This window comes from Ranitomeya imitator, chromosome 4 (genome assembly GCF_032444005.1).
Source record: "Ranitomeya imitator isolate aRanImi1 chromosome 4, aRanImi1.pri, whole genome shotgun sequence".
Taxonomy (NCBI): Eukaryota; Metazoa; Chordata; class Amphibia; order Anura; family Dendrobatidae; genus Ranitomeya; species Ranitomeya imitator.
The window spans coordinates 280,969,876-280,990,361 of NC_091285.1; the positions used below are offsets into that span (position 1 = coordinate 280,969,876).

Genomic DNA, 20,486 nt, shown 5'->3' on the forward strand with positions numbered 1-20,486 from the left:
TAAATATGGCGATGCCAAAACGTAGTTTTGCAATAAAATGTTTGATTTTTTTTGTTTTGTTTTTTGTGTAACATCAGCCAAACATATATAAAAGATGTCTGGTATCGCTGTAATTGCACCGACTTGAAGAATAAGTTTAATTCCTTATACTGCACGAGGAACAGCGTTAAAAAATAAATAAAAAATAAATAAAACCAATTCTTCACCTGCTGTTGATTTGTTAATTTTGCCACCCAAATAACGCTATAAAGGGTATGTGCACACGATGCAGATTTAGTGCAGAACTGCAGCAGATTTTTCTGCAGCAGAAATGCTGCAGAACTGCACTGTGATTTACAGTACAATGTAAATCAATGTGAAAAAAAAGCTGTGCACATGGTGCAGAAAAATCTGCGCAGAAACGCTGCAGATTTCAAAGTGCATGTCACTTCTTTTGTGCAGTTCTGCAACGTTTCTGCACCCCTCCATTATAGAAATCCACAGTGGTGAAATCTGCACAAAAAAACGCATAAACGCACAAAAAGCGCACCTGCGGATTCTGCCAGGAGATGCAGATTTAGTGCAGAAAATTCTGCACCACATTTCCTACGTGTGCACATAGCCTAAGACTGTTTACATTTGTCCAGCGCTTACTTCGGGGTTTCCGTGTAAATCTCTGAAATACATGATTCAGATAAATCCACGGGCGGAAGAGCCTTTATAATGAGGAAGATGGAAGCACTGTGGATTCTGTCTGGCCACCTGTGATCCAGCGGTGTCGTCTCTTTAGGGTATGTGCGCACGTAGAATGATCCTCTGCGTATTTTTCCGCAGCGGATTTGATAAATCCGCAGGGCAAAAACTGCACGTTTTTCCTGCAGATTTATTGCAGATTTACTGCATTTTTTTGTAAAGATTCCACTGCAGTTTTACAGCTGCGCTTTTCCATTATGGAGCAGGTGTAAAACCGCTGCGGATTCCGCACAAAGAATTGACATGCTGCGGAATGTAAACCGCTGCATTTCCGCATGTTTTTTTCTGCAGCATGTGCACTGCAGATTGTGTTTCCCATAGGTTTACATTGTGCTGTAAACTCGTGGGAAATCACTGCGGATCCGCAGCATGTGAACATAGCCTTAGGCTTGCATAAAAGCACAGTCCGCCACAGTTTTGTGCATTTCTGAAAAGGAAACAGCTGAACAGAGGCTAGACTGAGTCCAGAGTAACTCTTCTGCCTCATTATAGAGTGTGTGTGTGTGTGTGGGGGGGATTCTTCTGAATTGAGTCTCTCGGAGATTTAGATGGAAAAACCCGATGCAAGTGCTCAGTGTAGCGCATCTGATAAATGTGCTCCCAAATGTTATGTAAAATGTTCACAATAAAAGCTTCAACTTAATTCACAAAGTTCCCTCAGGTCTGTCAATGGAAATATAGGGGGCTTCCATGTTACTGGTAGCACCAAGGCTCTGGAAAAGGGCTATGGCTTCTTGCATCCCAGAAGAAATCCAACAAATTCTGCTTTCACAAATCCAAATGCCCCTCTCCATTCTGAGCTCCACAGTGTGCCTAAACTACACTTAGTGCCCACATATTTGGCATTTCTGTAGTGATGAGGGCCCTCCTACTTTACATTTGCGTGTCTCAACAAGCACAAGCTGAGCACAATGTACTGGTCACTACAGTTTGCAATTTACTCAGTAACATCCATGTCGTTTTGTTTCTGGAAAATACCCATGGAGTAAAAATCGTCACTACATCTGTAGATAAATTCCCAAAGGGTTATAAATTGCAAAATGGCGACACTTGAGGGGGGATTCTGCTCTTTGGGGCTCTATATGTGGAGTCCACAAACTATTCTAGGAAAATCTGCGCTCCAGAAGGCAGAAAGTGCTCCATTCCGCCCGAGTATCTCCGTATGTCTAAGCAGTACTGTACATCCACATAGGAGGTATTTCCACATTCAGCAGAAATTGTGGGACACACTTTTTTTTCCCCATTTCTCATTGTAAAAAATGTAAAATCTGGGATAAAACAATTTTTATTTTTTGTGGTAAACTTTTTTTTTTTTTTTTATTTTAAATTCACTACCCGATGGTATAAAATTCTGACATACCTGTGGTGTCAATATGATCACTGCAGCCCTAGATATATTCATTGAGAGGTGTATTTTGTAAAATGAGGTCACTTAAAGGGAACCGGTCACCCCCAAAATGGAAGTTGAGCCAAGCGCACCGTCATCAGGGGCTTATCTGCAGCATTCTGTAATGCTGTAGATAAGCCCCCGATGTATCCTGAAAGAAAGAGAAGAGGTTAGATTATACTCACCCAGGGGCGGTCCTGGTCCGATGGGCATTGCGGTCCGGGGCCTCCCATCTTGTTACGATGACGTCCTCTTCTTGTCTTCCTGCCGCGGCTCCAGCGTACTTTGTCTGACCTGTTGAGGGCAGAGCAAAGTACTGCAGTGCGCAGGTGGCATGCCTCTCTGACCTTTCCTGGCGCCTGCGCACTGCAGTACTTTGCTCTGCCTTCAACAGGGCAGACAAAGTACGCCTGCGCTGGAGCCGCAGCATGAAGACAAGAGGACGTCATCGTAAGAAGATGGGAGGCCCAGGACCGGACTGTGACTCCCATCGGACCGCCCGCCCGCCCGCCCAGGTGAGTATAATCAAACCTGTTTTTCTCATCTTTCAGGTTACATCAGGGGCTTATCTACAGCATTCCAGAATGCTGTAGATAAGCCCCTGTTGCCGGTGGGCTTGGCTCAACTTCCATTTTGGGGGTGACAGGTTCCCTTTAAAAGGAGTTCTGCTATTCTGGCATCTATGGGGCTCCCAGTAGTGGGTCATGGTACCTGCAAACCATAGCAGTAAAATCTGTCATAATTGACGCCTCTCCATTATTAATTAGGCTTAATGTCACCTTACAATAGCAAGGTGGCATTAACCCTTCATTACCCCATATCCCACCGCTACACGGGAATGGGAAGAGAGTGGCCAAGTGCCAGAATAGGCGCATCTTCCAGATGTGCCTTTTCTGGGGTGGCTGGGGGCAGGTGTTTTTAGCCAGGGGGGGGGGGGCAATAACCGTGGACCCTCTCCAGGCTATTAATATCTGCCCTCAGTCACTGGCTTTACTACTCTGGCGGAGAAAATTGTGCGGGAGCCCACGCCAATTTTTTCCGCCATTTAACCCTTTAATTTAGTAGATAGAACGGCCAAATTTTGCAGATACACTACTGACATTAGTAGTGTGGAATCTGCAAAAAAAAAAGGAGAGAAGACATGGTTTACTGTATGTAAACCATGTCTCAAATCATATTACGGCCGTAATATACGGACCGTATTTTCATACGCTGAGTGTGAAGCCGGCCTTATTGGTAACATTTTGGGGCACATAACATTTTACATAGTTGCACAAATATCCCATACTCTACTCTGATAAATTACATTAGAATTTGTTTAACCCCTTACTGTCAAAGCATATTTACCTTCCTGGAAAGAACAAACTTTTCAATTCTGACCAGTGTCACTTTATCTAATATATAAAGGTGTATGTGTGTGTATCGCGCTCCGCCCACTCCACATAGCTGGCACAGGCCACATCTAGCGCTGTCATGTCTAGAATGGAGTTGCTCCTGTGAGGCATTATGTCAAGGGAAGGGAGGAGCCTCATGGATAGATATGTGAGGGGGGAAATGAGAGAAGTGAGGTGCTGCTGCAGTATGAGGCTGTGTATAGAGAAGAGTGAGGTGCTGCAGGTGGAGGCCACATTCACACTAGCAGTATTTGGTCAGTATTTTACCTCAGTATTTGTAAGCCAAAACAAGGAGTGGGAGAAAAATACAGAAGTGGGGACATGTTTCTATTATACTTTTCCTCTGATTGTTTTACTCCAAGTTTCAGCTTACAAATACTGAGGTTAAAATTCTGACCATATAATGTGTGAATGGGGTCTAATACAGGAGGGGATGACACACAGGTATATACTATATACAGGAGGAGATGATATACAGGTATATACTATATACAGAAGATGACTACAGGCATATACTATATACAGGGGGAGATGACATACAGGTATATACTACATACAGGGGGAGATGACTTGCAGGTATATACTATATACAGGGGGAGATGACTTGCAGGTATATACTACATACAGGGGGAGATGACATGCAGGTATATACTGAGGGGGGGGTGGATGAGAAGTGAGGTGCTATAACTAACCACCGTTGGTTACTATGCCTGGGCAACTCCAGGCTCTTTAGCTAGTATCGTAATAAATCTGAAACGCCTCTACATATCAAGTGATTCTGAAATTTTTTTTTGACACATTGTAATGTGGTGAGTTTTGGTCAACATGATTGCATTTAATTAACAAAGTGAACAGCAGAAACTCCCTCACATGACCCCCTTTTGGAAATCGCACCACTCTGGGAATTAATCTATGGATGTAGCGATAATTTTCATGCCATGGGTGGTTTCCTTTAACAAGTACAATGGACCTTGCAGAGTGAAGACTGCCCAATACGTGCACCTGTAAATTAATTTCTCCTCTCTACAGTTAGCCAAACGTGGATGCACACTGTGGGGCTCAGAAGGGGGGGGGGGAAGCATTTTAGATTTGGGAGCGCAAATTTCGTTTTTTTACAGAACGAGGGTCGTCTTTTGGATTGAGAGTATAATAAACTATTACAACACCCTGTGTCTTTATTTCAATAAAATACTTTTTTCCTAATTGTGTGTGTTTTATTAACCACTTACTACTATTGGATTAATAATGGATAGTTGTCTTATTGACACCTCTCCATTATTAACCAGGCTTAATGTCACCTTACAATAGCAAGGTGGCATTAACCCTTTATTACCCCATATCCCACCGCTACACGGGAATGGGAAGAGAGGCTATGTACCAGAATAGGCGCATCTTCCAGATGTGCCTTTTCTGGGGTGGCTGGGGGAAGATGTTTTTAGCCGGGTGGGGGTGGGGGCCCGCTCTAGGCTATTAATATCTGCCCTCAGTCACTGGCTTAACCACTCTGGTGGAGAAAATTGCGCGGGAGCCCATGCCAATTTTTTCTGTGGTTTAACCCTTTATTTTAACAGCCCCCAAATTTTACACACACTTGTAACATTATTGAGGAATATGTAAAAAAAAAAAAAATAAAAAAATAAGGGATATGAAATGGTTTACTGTATGTAAACCATGTCTCATATCCTGTCGGGTTTGAGAAGGAGATGGCAAAAGCCGGCAATTGAATTACCGGCTTTTAAGCTATCTAGCACTGTAGTAAATCTGTCTACTGTATATATGTTTTCATGAATATTTGAGCCCATGGATCCATTGTATGTCCATATGTCGGTTTTGCAAGCCGGCGAGAAAATCTCGCTGTACGGATGCCATACGGATTACATATGGAGGTTTACATGCACAAAATACGCAGCCACACCTTGCCTACGGATGACATACGGACCACTATTTTGGGAACATTTCTGCGTATTATGCATGTAAAATACGGACCGTATTTCCCTACGCTGAGTGTGACACCGGCCTAACACTGATTACACAAGAACATCAAGATGGATTTCTTCACCCCAGGTTTCATTTTAATCAGTTTAAGGCCGGTGTCACACTTGCGAGTGCAGTCAGTCTCTTGCATCAATTCCCGGCACTGCTGCCAGTGGTTCGGACCAGAGACTTCAACTGCAAAGAAATGCATGCAGCTGCATACTCCTGTCCTGATTGCTGGCGGCAGTGCCGGGAAGTGATGCGAGACTCTCATTGTACTCGCAAGTGTGACACCATCCTAGCACTGCCAACCTGACAGTGTAGCTTACTTAGCAAAAGCCTTCTGATGGTTGTCATTCTATAACCTCCATATTAAAGCAAACCTATTGGCATACTGTGATTGCGTTGTGCAAGGATGGTGTTTGTATAAAGGGCTATTCCCCACATGCTTCTAGTTTTGTCACTGCTATACATTGTCCATGGCTGTCTAACCATGTTGATGAGTGTTACTGCAGGAGTCTGGCTATCAGAAGTTGTCACTACTTCTTGGACAACCCCTTTAAATTGCTTTAATATCTCTGCCGCCGCTTACCTGACGTTGTTACATGAGCCTTGCAGCCATTCAGTGGCTACTAATGGGCCGCTTCACTTTTGCTGCTTTCAGACGAAACTAACATCTGGAAGAAGTGGTGTTGCTTACCTTAGGCTACTCTCACACATCAGGTTTTTTGCATCAGGCATAATCTGGCGAATGTTAGAAAAAACTGATCCGGTGCAGATTGTGAAACTGATGCGACGGATCTGTTTTTTTGACCGATCTGACTAGCATATCCAGATAATTGGCTAAAAAAAAAATTTGGAGCATGCTCAGTTTAAAAAGCCAGAATCCGTCGTTTTCCGGATCTGGCACCTTCCGGCTCCCATAGGCTTCCATTCTAGCATACAGCCGGAAGTGCCAGATCCGGCGCTTCCGGCTTTTTTGCTGGAGACAAAAAACGTTGCTATGGATGTTTTTCCCATAAACCGGAAACAGCAGATTTGCCGGATCCGGCGAAAAACTGACAAAACGCAAAGACATCCGGCACTAATACAAGTCTATGGATAAAAAAAACTAATCCGGTGGCAACATTAACCGGATCTGTTTTTTTGATTCGCCAGATTGAGTCTGATGGTGAAAACCTGATTGTTAAATAAGGCTACTTTCACATTACATCCAGAAAAATTCAGTGCCGCTGCAGTGTTCACTACCTTCCATTTCTCTGAAGGAAGCAAGAGTGGAGCGGCCAATTAGCAGGTGCTGATTGATCCGGAGCTCACGTCACGTGACACCCAGCTCAAATGTTGGTAGAGTAGCACTAGAAGGTTGTATTTTAGAAGAGGAATATAGCAGTTGGGATTGGCATTGTCAGAGTCCTGGACAAATCCCTTTCAGCCAAGCTCACTGGTTAATCGTACTAGGCCCAGATTCCTGAGCTCACACAATCACCAGGACCTACCTACGCATATTTGTGGGAGTATCTTGAAAACTAAGACATACTAATAACGTACAATATCGGAAAATGCTAAAGGGTGCACAAAAAACAAAACTTTTCTGACGTCTATTTGTGAAAGGGTTTTTTCTTTTTCTGTTGCAAGAATTAATTTTTATTGTTAAAGCCGTGCAGATTCTTTAAATGCATTTTGTTTTTTTCTTTTAATCGCATTGCTATAGGAGACTTCACATGTGGAGATGCTGACTACAGACATATTTCCGTCCAAGAGGCAGCAGATTATTTAAAGGTCAGTTATGTTTTCACCGATCTTGCAGATAAGCATAGTCTAATTACAAAAGGAATACTATGAGGCATTTGTGAATGACACATTCTAATTATGAAAGAAATCCTAATGCATGCTCCCCACCGATTGGTCCCTGACTACTTTTGTGGTTTTTGTTTTTCTCCTCACCCAAGTCCCTGGATTCACAGATCTGCTCATACGCACATGTAGGCAGAGATGTGTAACTCTAGGTCGGCGGGTGGGGAGAAGCCGCCGAGGACCTGCCTATCCAACCACTCTACAGCACATAAGTAGAAAAACACAGCACTCCACTCTGGACATTTGATGGTGCAATCGCCCTTCTATGAACGCACAGTCAGAAAAGTCCCAAGGAGCCAACTTTGGGTGAGCACATAAATGAATTGGACAGCATCCAGTCATGGTGAAGAAAATTCAAAACTTATTCTGCCATAAAGTTCAATGTTTCGACCTAAAATATATTTTTTAATGCTTGTGATCTATCAAGCCTGCTTTAAATGGCATAGATCATTACTGAAGTACCAGTCACGAAGCACTCCGTCCCCACCTCATCATACCACTCAAACAACGATGTATTGAAAATCACCAGACTGTACAAAATCAGTGTAATGGTAGCTTGGTGAGAATAGGTAAAACTTAACTTTTAAAATATTAATGAATAAAAGCAAAAATGCCTTCCTTAAATAAGGATTGGAAAACTGTAATGCAGCCACATTGGTCGACTAAAGTATTGATCGATAGGTCTTTCTATATACATCACGCAGCAAAAAACCAGAAACAATACTTTACGTAGACCCAAGAACGACAGTGCATATAGGTGTAAAAAAGCATTGATCAGTACCTCACAATGGATACCTGAAAATGACTGACAGCGGTCAGATAGTATAGCGTTTCTCCTCTCAGGTCATCAGGGGAATCGAGGCCAAGTGTCCACTGCCCACATTGCTGTTACTCAAAAATGGCGTGGCAGTGAAAAACAATCCAGTTCATTTAAGTATTAAGATGGGAACCCCATGTAAACCCCCCCCCCCCACCTGTAACTTGGTCAAACTAACTGCATACATGGGAAGTATTACCTAGGGCATACATGCCGCTAATATGCGGCCAAACACTGATCCTATGACGTTGCTTTACAGGACCTTCCATTAGAATGTAATGATGCGGCTCAAATAGGACCTTTCTGGAGCGATGTGTCATCAGTCACGTCACGTGACCTGCAACAGTCATGTGAGGAGTCACAAGATCATAGCTCCTGGGATCCTGCTTTATATTTCAATTAATATGGGAGGGGGGGATTAATAGCGCCTAATAGGTGTAGTGAGAATAATCTAACTTGTTTTTCTTTCAGGTTACATCGGGGGCTTATCTACAGCATTACAGAATGCTGTAGATAAGCCCCTGATGGCGGTGGCCTTGGATTATAGGCCTACAATGTGGTGACAGATTCTCTTTACTAAATAAAATTTCCCACGTTTGCTTTACATCAGCACCATTTGTAAAATGTCTTATTTTATTAGTATTTTAGAAGGTTTAACAAAAACAAGGTTTATCAGAAAAGTGATACCATTTTAAAAACTGCACCCCTCAACGTGTTCAAAATTGCTTTCATGTAGTTTAACTCCTTTAGATGGTTTTCAGGAATTAATGCAAAGTGGCATAACTGTAATGAGGTGTGTCCAAACTTTTGGTCTGTACTGTACATTTCTTCATTTAAAAATTTTTCTGTTTTCATGACTATGAAAATTGTACATTCACACTGAAGGCATCAAAACTATGAATTAACACATGTGGAATTATATACTTAACAAAAGTGTAAAACAACTGAAATTGTCTTATATTCTTGGTTCTTCAAAGTTGCCACCTTTTGCTTTGATGGCTGCTTTGCACACCCTGCAGCCAAAGGTGACTACTTTGAAGAACCTAGACTATAAGACACTAGATGGTGGCCTGATTCTAATGCATCGGGTATTCTAGAATATGCATGTCCACGTAGTATTTTGCCCAGCCACGTAGTATATTGCCCAGCCACGTATAAAAAAAATAAACATATACTCACCTTTCCGAGGGCCCCTTGTAGTCCACGGCAGCTTCCAGTCCCAGGGTTGGTATGAGCGCAGGACCTGTGATGACATCGCGGTCACATGACCGTGACGTCATGGCAGGTCCTGCTCCCATACCATCTTTGCCACTGGAACCTGCAACGGAAGATGGCGGCCGGCGCGAGCGACTACGGAGGGTGAGTATAGCAGGTTTTATTATTTTTAACATTACATTTTTTACTATTGATGCCGCATAGGCAGCGTCAATAGTAAAAAGTTGGGGACACACAGGGTTAATAGCGGCGGTAACTAAGTGCATTACCCGCGGCATAACGCGGTCCGTTACCGCCGGCATTAACCCTGTGTTAGCGGTGACCGGAGGGGAGTATGCGGGCAACAGGCACTGACTGCGGGGAGTAAGGAGCGGCCATTTTCTTCCGGACTGTGCCCGTTGCTGATTGGTCGCGGCAGCCATGACAGGCAGCTGGCGAGACCAATCGGCGAATGAATAACCGTGACAGACAGACAGGAGAGACGGAAGTGACCCTTAGACAATTATATAGTAGATAATTTCAGTTGTTTCACACTTTTTTGTTAAGTATATAATTCCACATGTGTTAATTCATAGTTTTGATGCCTTCAGTGTGAATGTACAATTTTCATAGTCATGAAAATACAGAAAAATCTTTAAATGAGAAGGTGTCCAAACTCTTGGTCTGTACTGTATTTTACCACGTCAATGCTGATAACGTCTGAACAGGCCCCTGTAACTGGCAGACATTAAGGCCGTTATTTGGCCATGAATTCAAATTTCAAAAAACTGACCGTCACATCCAAGCATAGATTAAGTGTGAACAGATGCTAACTGAGTCAACAACTCATATACACTCAAACAAAAAAGACAGCACTCTGCACCATAGCATGCAAATGTGAAATATGAAAATTGCATTACTGCATTAGAAATATACAAAATTGAGAGCTTAGCCCATAAATTGGCCAATTCATGTATACATGAAAGCCACGTTCAGGCGTTTCTTTTCCAGGATCTAGCAATGCCTTTCCTCTTAGAACAGTCTTCATCTGTATGGGAACATGTATCCTCTTAGACTAAAATCTGTATCTCTGTGGAGGGATAGTGGTCCGGCTGGGATTAATTTGGCCATGAGTTGCCATGGCAAACATCAGAACCACACGATCAAGATCTCAGGGTGTCGATGTTAGAGGGAGCCCCACACTGTTAACCATCTAGATGCTGTAGTCATTGAAGGCAGCATTTAAGGGGTTAAACGGCTATATTCGGCCCCAGCACTAATCATGGCTGAAGCAGCAAGTTGTCAGTTACAGTGTACAGCTGACGGCTGCTGGATTCACTTGTCAGGGGATGCTAGTCTCTTATATTGCATGTCAGTAAAAAGACGTATTAATGGTCACTAAGGGGTTAAATTAAAGATGCCCTTCCAAATCAGGGAGACCTTTTCGACCTAAGGACTCCACATTTTGATCTTACCTGTGTGGAATTTAACATCAGAAAATATTTTCCTCCCACCAGCCCAGGAACAAGTTAGCATAGCTAGGTGCACAAGGGCTACCCATAGCTGTGCACCTGAGCTGGTGTAAGTACTTGCCATCAAATGTGAAGAAATTACTAGTGAGCCATAATTCTAAGATACTGAGGATACTGACTTGTACTGACTTCCCCCTCAATGTCAGTTAACTTCTGGTAATGTTGATGATGATTATGACTTGCAGCCAATGAAAACCCAAAAGTCATTATCTCAGTAAATTTGAATACTTTATAACGCCAGCTTGAAAAATGATTTTAAAATATGAAATGTTGGCCTACTGAAATGTATGTTCAGTAAATGCACTCAAGACTTGGTCAGGGCTCCTTTTGCATCAATTACTACATCAATGCGCATGGCATGGAGGTGATCAGCCTGTGGCACTGATGAGGTGTTATGGAAGCCCAAGTTGCTTTGACAGCAGCCTTCAGCTTGTCTGCATTGTTGGGTCTGGTAACTAGTAGTCTTCTTGACGATTATCCATGGGGTTAAGGTCAGGAAAGTTTGGCCAGTCAAGCACAGTGATACTGTTGTTTTTAAACCAGATATTGGTACTTTTGGCAGTGTGGACAGGTGCCAAGTCCTGCTGGAGAATGAAATTTCCATCTCCAGAAAGCTTGTCAGCAGAGGGAACCATTAAGTGCTCTAAATTTCTTGGTAGATGGTCGCGCTGACTTTGGTCTTGATAAAACAGTGGACCTATACCAGCAGATGACATGGCTCCCCAAACCATCACTGATTATGGAAACTTCATAGTAGACCTCAAACAGCTTGGACTGTGTGCCTCTCCACTCTTCCTCCAGACTCTGGGACCTTGATTTCCAAATGAAATGCAAAATTTACTTTTATCTGAAAACACCTTGGACTACTGAGCAACAATCCATTTTTTTTTCTCTTTGGCCCAGGTAAGACACTTCTGGCATTGTCTATTGGTCAAGTGGCTTGGCAGAAGGAATGCAACACTTGTAACCCATGTCCTGGAAATCACTGTGTGGTGGCTCTTGAAGCAATAACTCCAGCCGCAGTCCACACGTGAATCTCCCCCAAATTTTTGAATGGCCTTTTCTTAACAATCTTTTCAAGGCTGCGGTTATCCAGGTTGCTTGTGCACCTTTCTACCACTTTTTTCCTTCCACTTAACTTTACATTAATATGCTTGGATACAGCACTCTGTGAACAGCCAGCTTCTTTAGCAATGACCTTTTGTGACTTACCCTCGTGGAGTGTGTCAGTGACTGCCTTCTGGACATCTGTCAAGTCAGCAGTCTCCCCCATGATTGTGGAGCCTACTAAAACAGACTAGGGGACCTTTTTTAAATGCTTGGGAAGCCTCAGCAGGTGTTTAATTATTCTAATTTACTGAGATAATGACTTGGATTTTCATTGGCAGTAAGCCATAATCCTCAACATTAACATATAAACACTTGAAATGGATCACTCTGTAATGACGGTATGAGTTTCACTTCTTGTATTGAAGAACTGAAATTAACTTTTCTCTGTCCCCCATGACTGCACCACGGAGAGAGGGGACCTGCCCACCAAGGACAGGAAACCTACAGATAAAAAGGCGGTACCTCTCTCCCGCATCAGTTTGGTTTCCTGTCCTTGATGGGGAACCTGCAGCAGATCTTACCTCAGATCGTTGTTGGATTCCGGGGCCAGTCAGACCGGTTCAGGCAGCGGGGGTTCCCTGCCTCGGCTAGGCTAGACCACCCGATGCGCCACTGCTGGGATCAGTAGGTCTCGAGGGTGTGCGGGCGGCGGCAGCAGCAGCGTTGCTGCTCCCAGGAAGGATCCTCACAAAACGAGGGGGCTTCCAGATTGGCACCACGGAGCCTGCAAAAACTACCGTGAGGGGTCCCTCCAGAGGTGGAACACGGCGCGATAACAGCCGCATCAGAAATGGCGCCGGGTTCCTGTGAGGTAACGCGCGGGCGCCGCACTGCATGATGGGCCGCGCGCGTGAGGTGCGCAGTGCATGATGGTCCCGGAGGGGACGCGTGCACAGCGTGGAACATGCGGCCACTCTATATTTAATGGGGGTCGCTTCACTGACTGGTTGCCCTAATGGAGTCCAGCCAGTGCTCCCCAGCAGCCTAATGAGTGACCCCCAAACTGCAGGGATCACCAGCGCAGGAACCGCAGCAGCAGCAGAAACGCCGGCAGCAGGGGAAAGGAGCCCCTCATGGCCAGCAGCGTGGATCTGGGGCACGGTCAGGATCCCAGCACAGCAAGAATTCTAGTGCTGCATCCGGACCAAAGGAGCATCCCATAGTGGATATGGACCGTCCATAGCCGGTACTGAGGGGCACACCAGGTGGTGAGTGATCTCCGTGAATGCTCCGGCTAATAGTCATGGCCAAAATTTTTGAGAATGACACCAAAATTATATTTTCACATGATCTGCTGCCCTCTGGTTTTTATTAGTGTTTGTGTGATGTTTATATCGCATACAGAAATATAATTGCAATAATATAACTTATTGGTACTCATAATATGGACAGTTAGAATGAGTTAATGCAGCAAGTCAATATTTGCAGTGTTGACCCTTCTTCTTCAAGACCTCTGCAATTCTCTCTGGCATGCTCTCAATCAACTTCTGGACCAAATCCTGACTGATAGCAGTCCATTCTTGCATAATCAATGCTTGCATTTTGCCAGAATTTGTTGGTTTTTGTCCACCCGTCTCTTGATGATTGACCACAAGTTCTCAATGGGATTAAGATCTGGGGAGTTTCCAGGCCATGGACCCAAAATCTCTGTTTTGTTACATGAGCCATTTAATTATCACCTTTGCTTTATGGCAAGGTGCTCCATCATGCTGGAAAAGGCATTGTTGGGCACCAAACTGCTCTTGGACGGTTGGGAGAAGTTGCTCTTGGAGGACATTCTGGTACCATTCTTTATTCATGGCTGTGTTTTTAGGCAAGACTGTGAGTGAGCCGATTCCCTTGGCTGAGATGCAACGCCACACATGAATGGTTTCAGGATGCTTTACAGTTGGCATGAGACAAGACTGGTGGTAGCGCTCACCTCTTCTTCTCCGAATAAGCTGTTTTCCAGATGTCCCAAACAATCGAAAAGGGGATTCATCAGAGAAAATGACTTTGCCCCAGTCCTCAGCAGTCCACTCTCTGTACCTTTTGCAGAATATCAGTCTGTCCCTGATGTTTTTTCTGGAGAGAAGTGGCTTCTTTGCTGCCCTCCTTGAAACCAGGCCTTGCTCAAAGAGTCTCCGCCTCACAGTGCGTGCAGAAGCACTCACACCAGCCTGCTGCCATTCCTGAGCAAGCTCGGCACTGCTGGTAGTCCGATCCCGCAGCTGAAACAGTTTTAAGATACGGTCCTGGATCTTGCTGGTCTTTCTTGGGCGCCCTGGAGCCTTTTTGACAACAATGGAAGCTCTCTTCTTGAAGTTCTTGATGATGCGATAGATTGTTGACTGAGGTACAATCATTGTAGCTGCGATACTCTTCCCTGTTAAGCCATTTTTGTGCTGTGCAATGATGGCTGCACGTGTTTCTTTAGAGATAACTGAAGAGAAACAATGATACCAAGCACCAGCCTCCTCTTAAAGTGTCCAGTGATGTCATTCTTACTTAATCATGACTGATCGCCAGCCCTGTCCTCATCAACACCCACACCAGTGTTAATGGATCAATCACTAAAACGATGTTAGCTGCTCCTTTTAAGGCAGGACTGCAGTGATGTTGAAATGTGTTTTGGGGATAAAAGTTCATTTTCTGGGCAAATATTGACTTTGCAAGTACAGTAATTGCTGTTAGGCTGATCACTCTGACATTCAGGAGTATATGCAAATTGCCATTAGAAAAAATGAAGCAGTAGGCTTTGGAAAAATTTATATTTGTCTCATTCTCAAAATTTTTGTCCATGACTGTAGAGCCTACGCTTTCTCTTGTCTTAGGGAAAGAAAAGCTCAGGGAAGTCCAAACACAGAATCTGCGCGCTTTGTAAAGAAGATTTACCTACTACGTGGGAAAAGAGATTGTGTAAATCCTGTATAGAGCAAACGCTCTGCGAGGGGCTTCCAGGGTTCGCTACAGAGCTCAAATCATTAAAGCTCAAGTAGATGATACCTTTAAATCCCTCCACGAGAGTAAAAAACGTAAAAAAATCAGACACAAATCCCCTATCTGACTCCAGTGACAGAGTGGGGAGATTAGTTTGGGTTCTTCTAATGCCTCATCTTCATCATCATCCTCTTCTCGAGGGGGCCGTAGTTGCTTCCCATTAGAAGAAACGGACTCCCTGGTTAAAGCTATCAGAAGCACCGTGGGACTAACTGATTCTCATCCCAAAAAAACAGTCCAAGACATCATGTTTGGGGGGCTTGAGCAGAAAGAGTATTTCCGCTCAATGATAAAATACAGGCTCTAATTAATAAAGAGTGGAAAAAACCTATAAGGAAGACCTTGCTTACTCCCAAAAGGAAATATCCTTTTGAGGAACCAGCATGCTCCTTCTGGGAGAAAGCTCCCAAATTAGACGTAGCCATTGCTAAGGCGTCAAAAAAGTTTGCCCTACCTTTTGAGGATATGGGGGACAAAAAAGCGGACGCTTTTCTAAAAAGTTCCTGGGAGGCAGCTGGAGGGGGACTGAAACCGGCAGTGGCCGCTGCTTGTACTTCCCGCTCCCTGTCGGTGTGGTTAGACCAGCTAGAATCTCAGCTCAAAAGGAGATCATACAGAGACAGTATATTAAGTACCTTGCCAGTAATGAAAGGGGCAGCCGCTTTCCTGGCCGACGCGTCAGCAGATTCCATCAGGCTGACGGCCAGATCAGCGGTTTTCTCCAACGCAGCCAGGAGAGCTCTCTGGCTCAAATGTTGGCCTGGAGACCTCCAAACAAAGTCAAAACTTTGTAATATTCCCTGCGAAGGAGAATTTCTATTCTGCTCCACTCTGGATGATATTCTGGAAAAGGCAGGGGACAAAAAGAAGTCCTTCCCCATCCTGGCATATCCATCTTACAAACGTCCCTTTCGAAGTAAGAGATTCAACCGTAGAAAACCCCCTAGAACACAGGACAGGTGGGAAGACAAAGAACAAAAATAAGGGGTTTATATTCAACAAAATCCCCACCGATACCAAAAAACCCTCACAATGAACTTTCGCCCCAGGTGGGAGGAAGATTGTCCCTCTTTTTCTCAGCCTGGGAATAGATAACCAGCAGCGCCTGGATTCTGGACTTGATAAGATCGGGACTAAAGTTCAGATTCCTCACCTTTCCTCAGCCGTCCTTCCTGGTAACATCTCAGAGAGCTTCTCCGCAGGAGCGAATAGCTCTGGAACAGGAAGTAGCAACATTGCTTGGCAAAGGGGTTCTTCTGGAAGTTCCTCTCCGAGAAAGAGGGAAAGGGTTCTACTCTCCGGTTTTTCTCAGGCAGAAGCCAGACGGGTCTTTCAGGACAATTATCAATTTAAAAAATTTAAACAAACACCTGATAGTGGAACCATTCAAAATGGAAACAATAAAAACAGCAGTTAAAATGTTGTTTCATGGTAGTATTAGATCTAAAGGATGCATACTACCACGTCCCCATTCAGAGACTTCCAAAAATTCCTCAGGGTGGCGATCGAGATCGAAGGGGTTGTATGTAAGGCATTTTCAGTTTGCAGTTCTCCCTTTCGGTCTCGCGATAGCCCCAAGGGTGTTCACCAAACTGATAGCAGAAGTCATGGCAGATCTGAGAAAACAAAACTCTAATCGTCCCATACTTAGACAATTTCCTGGTGATCGGCAACTCTCCCAAGCATTGCAAAAATCAGCTGGAGATAGTCATGGACTAAAAAAAACTTAGGTTGGCTCCTAAATCTAGAAAAGTCCAGGTTAACACCGAGTCAGATTCAGGAATATCTGGGCATCACGCTAGATTCCATCTCCCAAGAGTGTCGCCCACCCCAAGGGAAAATCCAAAAGATGGTGGGGCTAGTGTCCCGGGCAAGGGAACTCTCCTCTATATCGCTTCGAGAAGCAATGTCTCTTCTGGGGTCTATGACAGCTTGTATTTCCGTGGTCCAATGAGCCCAGTCACATACGAGGGAACTTCAATGGCAGATATTGGCAGAGGAAAGTTCTCTGAAAGGAAATTTAGAGAGTCAGTTCACCTTCTGGTCAAACACAACCCTCTCACTAGATTGGTGGACGAGGGAGAGCGCTCTGGGCCGCGGCCTTCCATGGGTAGTCCTAATATCAAGTGGTAACCACGGACGCAAGACCCATGGGTTGGGGGGCTCACCTAGACGATCTAGTGGCTCAGGGGACATGGTCAGATGACTTAAAAGCCGTATCCTCCAATATGAAGGAACTACTGGCAGTGAAATTCGCGCTTATAGAATTCCTGACCCCCCTTCGCTCTCATCATGTAAGAATATTTTACTCGGACTCCCATGACAGCACGACGAGAGAGGGGATCCGCCCATTAGGAACAGGAAACCTACAGATACAAAAGGGCGGTACCTCTCCCTTGCCTCAGTTGGTTTCCTGTTCCTGAAGGGGACGGATGCCTACAGAAGGAGCCCAGGCCGGCCGGCCGAATACGGTAGCGGGGGGGTCTCCTACCTCGGCCGGTGCGGAGATCCCTGGAGACGCCACGGTGGTCCTTGCTGGATTTCACGGCAGTGGCGTTCGCAGCAGGGAGCGGAGTCCGGAGGATTTCCTGCCTCCATCAGCGCCGGCGCAGGTAAGTATTCCCATTGGTGATGCAGCGGTATGGCGTGGCTGCGGGTGCCGGGCTCAGGCGTGTGGGTGAGCTCCCGGAGCGCTGCGCTCCATCCCCGTCGTCCTGCACCGCTCTCAGCGCGTGCTGGAGCATCTCCGGGTGCAGTGACGTCAGGGGGCGGGGTTAGCGGCCTCTTCCGGGTCGCCGGACGTCTGCACATGCGCAGTCGTCCCAAGATGGCGGCGTCCATCGCGTCTGTGTGCCGGTTTTGACCGCAAGATCTCCTGCCCTCTGCTGTATCCTGGACCAATAGGGACAGCGCTGGCCCATCTGCTGACCGGATCCAAGGGGTATTTATGCAGGTGGAGATGTTAGATCCCTGCTTTTGGTCGCATTTCGTCATGGAGAGTGGTGGTGAGCAGCAGCTGCCAGACGAGGTACGTCAGAAGCCCAAACAGAAGGATAGAGGCGACCAGCCCAGTCGTAAGAGCTCTTCCGAACAAGGATCCAGAGCTTCGACTAAAGAAACCCCTCGGATTCCGGTACTTTACTTTGGCACACGGGTAAGTGATCTACGTGAAAGTTCACTCTGTGACGCGGGCCCCTTATACTTTATCATTCCAGGGGAAGAAGAGTACGGGAAAGTCTAAACATAAGGAGTGTGCCCTCTGTGGAGTCCCTCTACCTGACTCTTGTTCAAAAAAACTATGTGCCCCCTGTATACAGCAGACGGTGAGGTCTACAGGAGCGGGTTGGTGGTAGTGACATTAGGTCAGATATTAGTTATCTCCTATATTGTCCTCCCCTAGGTAGCAGAAGTCAGTAACTCCGACAAATCTGAGGGAAATGATCCGGCTGGAAGTAAGGGAATCGCTACGGTCCCTATCCCAAGCGGAAGGCTCAAAGCATAGGACTCTCTTGGACTCTAATTCTTCAGAGGAAGAAAGAGAGGAAAATTCCTATCTCTCCAGTCCTCTCTCCTCTTCATCAGATGAGGAGTCAGGACGATTCTGTCTACCCTTGGATAAAATCGACAAAGTTGTCAAATCAGTTAGAGGCACCATGGGTATAGAGGAACCTAAATCACAACCCTCGAAACAGGAGATGATGTTTAGCGGACTTGATCGTAAAAAACGTAGATCTTTCCCGGTAAACGAAAAGATTCAGGACTTGATCCTTAGAGAATGGAAGAAACCAGAAAAAAAGGGGGCCTTACCACCAGCATTAAAACGCAGGTATCCCTTTGACGATCCGGTTGTGGATACATGGGATAAAGCTCCTAAATTGGACGCGGCTGTTGCAAAGGCGTCAAAGAAAGCCTCATTACCCTTTGAGGATATGGGGACCCTCAAGGATCCCCTGGACAGAAAAGCAGATATATTCCTTAAAGGTACCTGGGAGATGGCGGCTGGATCTCTCAGACCTGCTGTGGCGGCAACATGTACGGCCAGATCATTAATGGTCTGGCTAGATCAGTTAAAGTCTCAGCTTAAGGACGGTGCATCCAGGGACACTATTCTGAAGGCTCTACCGACCATCCAGAATGCTGCAGCCTTCCTATCGGACGCATCGGTGGACTCTGTCAGAATGGCGGCTAGAGCGGCAGGACTATCCAATGCGGCTCGCAGGGCCTTGTGGCTGAAATGCTGGTCAGGTGACATTCAGTCTAGAACCAAGCTCTGCGCCATTCCGTGTGAAGGACAATACCTCTTCGGTCCAACTCTGGACGAGTTGTTGGAAAAAGCAGGGGATGACAAAAAGAAATTCCCCAATCTATATTCCTCTTACCGCCGGCCGTTCAATCGAAGGAGATTTGGTCGCGGGAAGAAACGCAGGTCCTCTCCCACTAGAGAAAGTTTCAGATGGGAAGACAGACGCGGTAGAGGTACGGGATATATGTTTCGCCGTTCCTCAAAGGATCAGAAAAAACCGGACCAATGACTAGCGATCCCTGTGGGGGGTAGACTGTCAGCATTCTCTTCAACTTGGCTTGACATTACAAACAGTAAATGGGTCAGAGGCATCATTACTGAAGGTCTAAAACTGGACTTCAATCACTGGCCTCGTGAAAAATTTAAATTAACCCCTTTACGTTCCTCCCGCCTTGAGCAAGCAGCCCTGGAAGCAGAGGTTATCAACTTATGTTCCAAGAACGTGCTGATTGAAATACTGGAATCAGAAAGAGGAAGGGGATTTTGTTCTCCTCTTTTTCTGATTAAGAAACCAGACGGATCTTTTAGAACGATCATTAATCTCAAATGTCTTAATGAGTTCCTGGTCAATGAATCATTTAAAATGGAAACAATCAATTCAGCAATAAAAATGTTGTTTAATCACTGTTTCATGGTAGTTGTAGATCTAAAAGATGCATACTATCATGTTCCAATACATGAACACTTCCAGAGATTCCTGAGAGTAGCTGTGTCAATGGGGGGCCAGATTCGCCATTTCCAGTTCAGAGCTCTTCCCTTCGGCTTATCGGCAGCTCCTAGGGTGTTTACAAAGTTAGTGGCCGAAGTCATGGCACACTTACGAGAGTCTGACATCCTAATTATTCCCTACTTGGATGACTTTCTTATAGTAGGGAGCTCTGCAGACCATTGCCGTTCTCAGCTAGAGACAGCCACATCCAAACTTGAGCATCTGGGGTGGATCGTAAATTACGAAAAATCTCGTTTACAGCCCCAGAAAATACAAAGATTTTTGGGACTATTGTTAAACTCAGAATCCCAACAGTGTTGTCTTCCACCCGACAAGTTGTTACATATCCAGCAACAGGTGTCTAGGGCAATTGATAAGCCATCCATGACCCTTAGACAGGCTATGTCACTATTGGGTTCTTTAACCTCTTGCATTCCCGCCGTCCGTTGGGCCCAGTTCCACACCAGACCGTTACAATCCGAGGTGCTGGTTAATGATAGA

At 45.2% G+C, this 20,486-nt stretch overlaps 1 protein-coding gene across 1 annotated transcript in view; it reads left to right on the top strand.

Moving 5' to 3' along the window:
- Positions 1-20,486, top strand: part of LEMD3 (LEM domain containing 3) — a 109,079-nt gene that overhangs the window by 19,178 nt on the left and 69,415 nt on the right. Inside the window, exon 4 of the mRNA XM_069764684.1 lies at positions 7,199-7,266. Coding sequence (XP_069620785.1) covers positions 7,199-7,266 — 68 coding nt within the window. The remainder of the gene's footprint in view (positions 1-7,198; positions 7,267-20,486) is intronic.